Raw genomic sequence first — 7744 nt, 5'->3', positions numbered from 1 at the left:
GAGGGAGGTTCCGGCGGGTCCGGGAGGGAGAGAGGGAGGACGGCAGCGTAGCGTGAGCGTCCGCGGCGGGGGAGAGTTACTTTCTTTCACTGACAGCTAGGTGTTTTAAAAAACATTTTAAAACTACGTTTAATCTTGATTAAACTCTTAACTTTGGCCTAGCGTTGCGTTTAATCACAATGTCGTTTAATCACAAAAGACGTTTAATCACAAAAAAACTCTAAACCATGGGCTAGCGTTCACCTAGCATCTAACGTTTTTTAAAATCTTAGCTGTGTCCCACTAGTCAGATTAATTTAGGGGCTATCATTTGGTCGGGCTGGCTGGAATCCGGAGAGAATTTTTGAAGCCCCTATATTTTATGGATTTGCCCAAAAATGCAAAATAGGGGCTCATCTTTGTTCAGCAGGCTGGAGTATCTCTAGTCCAGACCCTCCTCCAATCCACCTCCCAACCCGCAGGCCCGCACGCCTCTCTCCCCCATCGCTCCGCCCCGAAGCTCTCCCCATCTCAACGCCCCAGCGCCGCCGCTGCGGTTCACCTCCCCTCCCCCCGCTCTCCGCCTTCGTCGCCCTTCCCCCGCTCGCTGCCGCCATCGCCCTTATCTCTCCCCCAACACTCGTCGCCCTCGCTCCCCACCCTCCTCCCCCCCAACTCGGGGTGTTGTCGCCTCCCCCCTGTAGTCGTCGCGGTCCCGGCCGCCGATCTGCTTCCCCGGCCGCCATCCTTGCTGCGCCGCAGCTCTACATCCCCGGCGGATCCGCGTCGGCCCGTCTGCCGATCTGTGTCCACGGCTCCGCGCCTATTGAGCCGGTCCGCCGCACAATGGAGAAATCTAGGCGTTTGGATCCGCGGCGTCCGCGGAGGGAGCATCGTCCGGCCGCCCTCCCATCGACGACACTCAGGTCGACATCCCCGCAGCGCATGGAGCGTTGCCTGGCCGCCCACCCATCCACGACGAGCGCAGGCCTGGATTTCTACTCTAACCGATGCAGTTAACCATGTAAATGCATAATGCCTCTGAATTTTCCTGCTACCTGGTTAGTGCATATGCCTTTGTAGTGATATATTAAAAAGGCTTATTTTGGATGCAATACCTTGTTATTGGCAGGTGGAGATTGCGCATGCCTATGAGAAGAATGGTGTGGCTTGCTTGAGCATCCTGACTTGCGAGAAGCACTTCTAGGGGAGCTTTGAGAATCTGGAGACCGTACACAACACTGGTGTGAATGTAAGCTAAGGTACCATGTTGCACACATATGCCTGTATCAGTGTGAATTAAGATATGCTATAGCTCATTTTCAGTACTTGTTAACATGTATTACGATGGCTGGAAGTGTTCCACACTGAGGGAGATTGTGAGCTCATGATTGGTTAGTTTGATTCTAATCCTGCCGAGCGTTGATTGATTTCTCTGTGAATTTGTGATGCATCTTCAAAGTCACGGTGTTGAGCTTCACAACGACCAAGTGGCCAGGGCACACTATTTCTAATCAACCTGCATCTACCAAAAGTATAATCTAGATCTCTGGTTGCAGAAAAGCTTGAAACACATTTGACCAATGTACACTAACACAGGAGTATCATTTTGCCCTTATCTGCATTTGGTGAAGCTAATCTTTGGACAATCATTGAACATTTCATTTCTGCAATCACTCCACCGGTTAAATTTCTTCATCTTTCTAATGCCTCTGGTAGTCTGGTCAAAATACGAATGCTGATGTTTCTTCTTTAGGGGTCAGGCAAGCTTCTGCTAATTTTTTTTCTCATGCATATATAACTTTGGATAGGTAATATTTATGGTCTCAATCATGTATCATGTTTTACTAAAATTAGCATAATAATGTGAGTTCTAACTTGATTCAGTTCAGTTCAGTTCAGTTTGCTGATTAGAGGCTCATGTGAGCACTGTGTTTTCTGTAGTATAGATTTCTTTTGTCTTATTATTTTGTAACTTTCGAAAAAAAATCAATACCTATATAATCTGGTTTTTGATTTTGAATTTCAACTAAACGTATATGGTTTGTTCAGTATTTTGTTCGGTGTAGAACTGAAAAAATTTTGATTCAAAAAATGGCCAAACTTGTTTGCAATTTGCCAAATTTGAATTAGAAGTTATGTCAACCGAAGAGGGGATCTAACAATTGTTGTAGTTTCGAGACTGATGCAGAAGGATATTCAAAAATTGTGCCTATATGTACAAGACCGGCTACTACTTTTGCTTTACCTCTGAATCCCCCATACAGTCCACTGCTCCACTCATGATGCATTGCGGCTTGAGAAGCAACTCAATGGTCAAAAATAAACATTATCTTCATAAATACTGTAAGATTCAAATTCATGGGGGAAACTCTAGCATCTGGTCTTCTCCTTGGTGTGATGTTTGGGAAAACATTCCTGATCATATCAATCTTCCAATTTCTGTTAATCATCTCACCCAATACTGTTTTTCTTATGCTGTTCTGAACTTCTGATGCAAGGGCCTCAAAGTTGTGTTGGCATGGTTGGTGCTTGCCATTTTGAGTGCAGAACAATGCTAAAGATTTTATTGCCTGTTGTATCAGTGTTACCAGTAACAAAGAGGTTGCTCTTGATAAAAACTTGCAAATGAAGTCCACTCATTGTTCTGAACTTCTGATGCTTGGGATTTCAGAGTTCTGTCAACATTGGGGCTTCCAACTTCGACTGAGGCAGCAGCAATGATTTTTTAGCCTATTATACTGCCTCTCTTGGTGTTACCAGTAACAAACAAATATTAATTTATATATGCAAAAGGAAAACTAGCTCAATGTAGTGGGCTGCTTAGATTTGTTTGGGAATACAGCTAGCAAGGTTTTTTTTGTTTCCAGTGATCACATAGAAGGTTGCATGAGTTTGACACATCATCCTTGTTCCATGCAGGGATCAAATATGCTCTACAATGTTTACAAACTGACAGACATCTAATGACTGAGTGATTGGAGCCGTCCTACGTGATGCTGCTGGAAATTTTTGCGGACGACATGCACAATGGCATCCCCATGGCCTGGATGCGCTAACCATGGAGGCTCTGGCAATCAGGGACAGAATGGCCTTGGCAAGAGAGGGGTGCAGCGACAACACCTTGAAACCGATTGCCATGATTTTGTGAAGTTTTGTGAAGTTGCTGTTGGTAGTATGATATTCTTCCGCTTGTTGTATCCTCTGTTCCAAGTCACTTTGTATTTATCTATGTTCAGAAGTACCATGTTTCTATCATGCCTTGGTTATTCTTTGTCTGAAATTGGCAAATAAGATTTGCTTGATCCTGTTTGAACGTGTTATTCATTTGTCTTCTGTTCAATATAAGTGCGTTTTCTTGAAACTTAGACCGGTTAATTTCAAATTGATGCATTATTGATCAGATATTCTATAGTTCACTATAGTTTACTATAGTTGTAACTTACTGCATGACTCTTATAACAATTAGTGATTTGTGAATCATTTCATGAATCTGACCAAATAATCCCTTTGTGCTATTGTATGTTTATGAAATGATCATAAGGGAAGCTCGGGAGCTGTGTACTTTCTTTTCTGATTTCAAATTTCTAATTGATAAGAGCTTGCGATGCCACGTTCTCCGTCACCTGCTTTTTGAAATAAAGGTCACTTTAACCTTGGTATTTAATTTCATAATATTGTTATCTCATCGTGCGATCTGTATGTTTTTAGAATAAAAGTTTAACTGTCCCGTGCTTTGTATGTTTTTAGTATAAAAGTTTAACTGTCCCGGCACGAACCTAGTTTTTATATATTTTTCCATTTGAAATGGTGACAAGAAAAGGGGAGAGGCATAAAGAGGCTGGTGAAAGGGCCTATAGTCTAATGATTACAAGAGTCTCGGTACCACCTCAGATCCTAGGTTCAACTTTTCATCGGAGCATTGTGTTTTCGGTGGTAGGCTTCGTGTGGTGACTTCATCAATCTCGAGGTTTGCCGGCTCAATCTTCGAAGATGCTAATAATGGTAGGATTTACGTCGTGCGTTCATAGAGATGAGTGTGTGTTGTGAGTGTTTGAGTTGTGATGTGTAACTTTAAAAAAGAGAGACGCAAGAGGCTTAAGTTACTAGGTTCCAAACTAGTAATACTTATTTCTTTCTCAGTAATTTGAGCCTCGGTTTCATACATTCTATAGTTGGCATTGTGATTAACTGTACTACAGTTTTAGCATTTTTCTACATTAAGCAGTAACGACTCTTCCGGATTTTAATAAACCATGGCAAATAACTATGTTTGCAGTTTTCTGTAATTACTTTTCTGTTCACAGTTTCTATGCTAGTTGGCAAAAAAAAAAAAGACGGTGACCTAAAATTTCATTATCATGCACCATGGGTGAAATGCATGTGCCATAATATTATGTTGAATAGAAAAACAAAATCATGCACCGATCAATCGATTACGTAAGCAGTGTGGGCGGCGCGGCTTGCTTCACAGCTGCTCTTGCTTGCTCCTTAATCTTCGCTCTCAATTTCAGTGACAGCCTGACAGGACGCCACCGGCTTCAGAAGCACCATTTCGTGATCACCATGTTCTGGTCAAGGACATCATCTTGTTTTCAGGCATCCAACACGTACTCTGTTCGATTATCTCGGATAAACAATCAGAGAGATTCGCTTGTGCCTTGGATGCCAAGGATGTGCATGGCGTGAACCAGCTAGAGCACACAATCATGCATGTTAGCCGCCATGCGAGCGTTCAAAGACATCCATCGCCAACTCGATCGATAGCACCTAAAATTCAGGGAACGGGACATGAAATCGGCACGAAATCAGCCTATATAAATAAATCACGCCGAACTCGCAAACCAATCCATCAAAAGAATTGCTCTCAACATCTCTATCTAACAACCAAATCATATATGGCTGGAACAAGCATGTCGTCTTCCCTCTGGTCCTTGTTGCTCTTGCTCCTAGCATTTGCTGCTGCCCTGTGCACGCCCAGCGCAGCCACCGAAGACGACGGGAGCAATGGCACAGACCCCGACGCTGACCGCCGCGCGCGTGCCGCGGCCACGGTTGCCGAGATCCTGTCGGTGCACAACACAGCACGGCAGGCGGTCGGGGTGCCGCCGCTGGTCTGGAGCCCCCAGATCGCCGTGTACGCCAAGGGCTTCGCGCACTCGCGGCGCGGGGACTGCGCGCCCCGGCGGTCGCCGCTGTTCTACTTCGGCGAGAACATCTTCGTCGGGATGGGCCGGCACTGGAACGCCACGGCGCTGGCGGCGCCATGGGTGGCGGAGGGTCAGTGGTACGACTACGAGACCAACTCGTGCGCCGCGCCGCCGGGCGCCGGGTGCCTGCGGTACACGCAGGTGGTGTGGCGCAACACCACGCAGGTCGGGTGCGCCAGGATCGTGTGCGACAACGGCGACACCCTGCTCGTCTGCGACTACTTCCCGCCGGGGAACTACGGCACCGGCAGGCCCTACTGATCCTGGGTCGTCTTGGCTGGTCACGCACCATTCCGTGCGAAATATACTTGAATTGGCTGCTCCCATCTGCTTTGTGTTGTGTATTTCCGCGTGAGTGATGTCTCTCAACTGTATAATTCGTTGTGTTGTTGTCGTCGTCGTGATTCTTAAGCATCGCCGTTCCATATGGAATTACGGTGTGCTAAAATAAAACTGTGATTCCATTGATTTGACAGCAAATGCAACCGCTTTCTGGTCCGGCGACATGTCAGTGAGATGAGAAAACTTCTGAGGGACTCCTCACTAATAATGTCTGGGTCCGAGTGCTGTTAAGCTCGCACGTCAGCGAGGGAGCACTATGTCAGAATGTGCCTCTACGGTATTGGTCCTTTTTGGATCTATGTGTTATTTAGTAACACACCCCAAATAACTCAAAATAACACTTTGAGAGCCAAATATGTATATTATTTGTGTGTTATTTGGCACTAATAACACACCCCAAAACTCTAACCCCTCCAAGAGGTGATTATTATGTTACTTCTGGTGGGCCCCACTGAAAAAAGAGAGAGAATTGGTTCTTTAAGTACCATTAAATGTTAAATAACACTAGGATCCAAACTAGTAAGTGTTATTTCTTTGGAGGGTTATTTGGAGGGGTTAAAAACTAACACTAACACTAACAGGGGCTGTAGACCTCCATGGGTGGTGCCCCGTTCTGGTCCACGGCCGACGGAGCTCGCTGGTCGGGCAAGGGGCGGCGGAGCGCTAGAGGCGGATGAGATGCGGCGCAGATTGGGGGGAGAAACAGGGGAGGGGGCTAGGCGCCGGAGGGGATGAGGTACAGGGGGTTATCCACAGAAGTGTGATTACTTGGGCTAATGGTGGGAGGGGTTAAGTACTAAAACAACCCACCTCTTCTCCTAGTCTTTGAATGAAGATCATGTGGCTTTGATTATAGTTTCCATAGTTTCCACAAGATGGCTGGTTTGCATAGGATATGTTGCTTTGCATCTATTATCCATGATACCATTTGCGAACGCTCCATCTCATTCGAGGATAAGCTTTTGATACAACTGGCTGCTGTCCGATTCCAAAACAAGAGGGGCCTGACACCATTGGGAAGCCACATGAAACCCATCATATAGCTTGCAGCGAATTCAGCTTCTTTCTTCAGAAGAGCATTGCGATAGCACAAACAGATCCCTGCACAAAGAAGAATGTTCCGCCATGTGTGAGATCATAACGGAAACTCCAATTCTTCCATAAAGTCATAAGCAGCGCTGGTCTTGCTTCAACCGGAGTGTCATCCAAGGCAAGCAGGAACCAATCCGGTCCAGTGTGGCTGAAACGACTTATATCTGGCACAGACCACTGCTAGAAAACTCCACATTCGTTCGCGGCCATTAATACTGGGCTCGATTTCGATCGGTACTAATGTGCCCATTTAGTACCGGGACTAATCTGCAGTGCCCCTAGGAGCCGTTTAGTACCGGCTGGAAGCACCAGCCGGCACTAAAGTGCGCCACTGACACCCGCTCGCAACTGCTAGCGACCATTTAGTACCAGCTAGCGCCACGTGGCTCGAGCCAGTACTAAATGGGGAGCTTTTGATAAGGACACGCCTAGAATGTCCGGGAGTGTGTCCGATCTTTCAGGTACAGCTTCTCACACAAAAATAATTTTCTAAAATTTCACTCAAAGAGTATATCGGATGAACAGTAATTATCCCTTCTCTTGATAAACATATAGCGAGCCACCGTTGTAAGATTATAAAAACATATGCAGGTGCGGCAGCAACAATAATCAATTCATACTCAATACACAGCCGCCCAGATAGTTGCACGTTACCAAACAAAAATGACTAATGCCTCACAAAGTAATGTGAAGATTATTTTATTTGTCTGTCCAACCAACAGCAGCACGCAGCTAATAGCAAAACGGACTGACTCTCACGTCAGTAATCCTCAAACAATCACAGATGTCAAGATATAGCAGTATAACCACGACCAAAAAGGTAGTCCGATTTAATCCAGCACCGCAAGTAGCAAAGATATTGAATCTGGCGGAATACAAGATCCCAAAAATCTAGATGAATGAAATTAATTCCGCTTGATTAACCAACACCAGTAGCAGCACTAAATGAAAGGGATTCGGCTTACAGTAGATGCAATCCAATCTCTAGATAAATTCTTCTACCCGGCCGCAGTCACAACGAACCTCGATCAGAAGATGAGGAACTCCGAGAATTCCAAGCGATGCACCCCAGATGTAGCAACTCGATCACGCGCTCCACACAAATCCGAGAGGGATTGGCA

General features: G+C 45.7%; 1 protein-coding gene and 1 long non-coding RNA gene across 2 annotated transcripts; both read left to right on the top strand.

The window, feature by feature from the left end:
- The first annotated feature begins 432 nt into the window (after positions 1-432).
- Positions 433-3343, top strand: LOC120682632. Its single transcript, XR_005678505.1, has 3 exons — positions 433-1003; positions 1112-1241; positions 2902-3343. It is a non-coding gene; the product is annotated as an uncharacterized LOC120682632 (long non-coding RNA).
- A 1497-nt stretch (positions 3344-4840) lies between these two features.
- Positions 4841-5679, top strand: LOC120683076 (pathogenesis-related protein 1A-like). The gene has a single exon (XM_039965091.1). The coding sequence runs from the start codon at positions 4878-4880 to the stop codon at positions 5448-5450; it is 573 nt and encodes a 190-aa protein (XP_039821025.1). The 5' UTR covers positions 4841-4877; the 3' UTR covers positions 5451-5679.
- The last annotated feature ends 2065 nt before the right edge of the window (positions 5680-7744 follow it).

This window comes from Panicum virgatum, chromosome 7N (assembly GCF_016808335.1).
Source record: "Panicum virgatum strain AP13 chromosome 7N, P.virgatum_v5, whole genome shotgun sequence".
Lineage (NCBI taxonomy): Eukaryota > Viridiplantae > Streptophyta > Magnoliopsida > Poales > Poaceae > Panicum > Panicum virgatum.
Note: the sequence above shows the minus strand (reverse complement) of the source record. Positions and strands in the feature narration are given on the sequence as shown.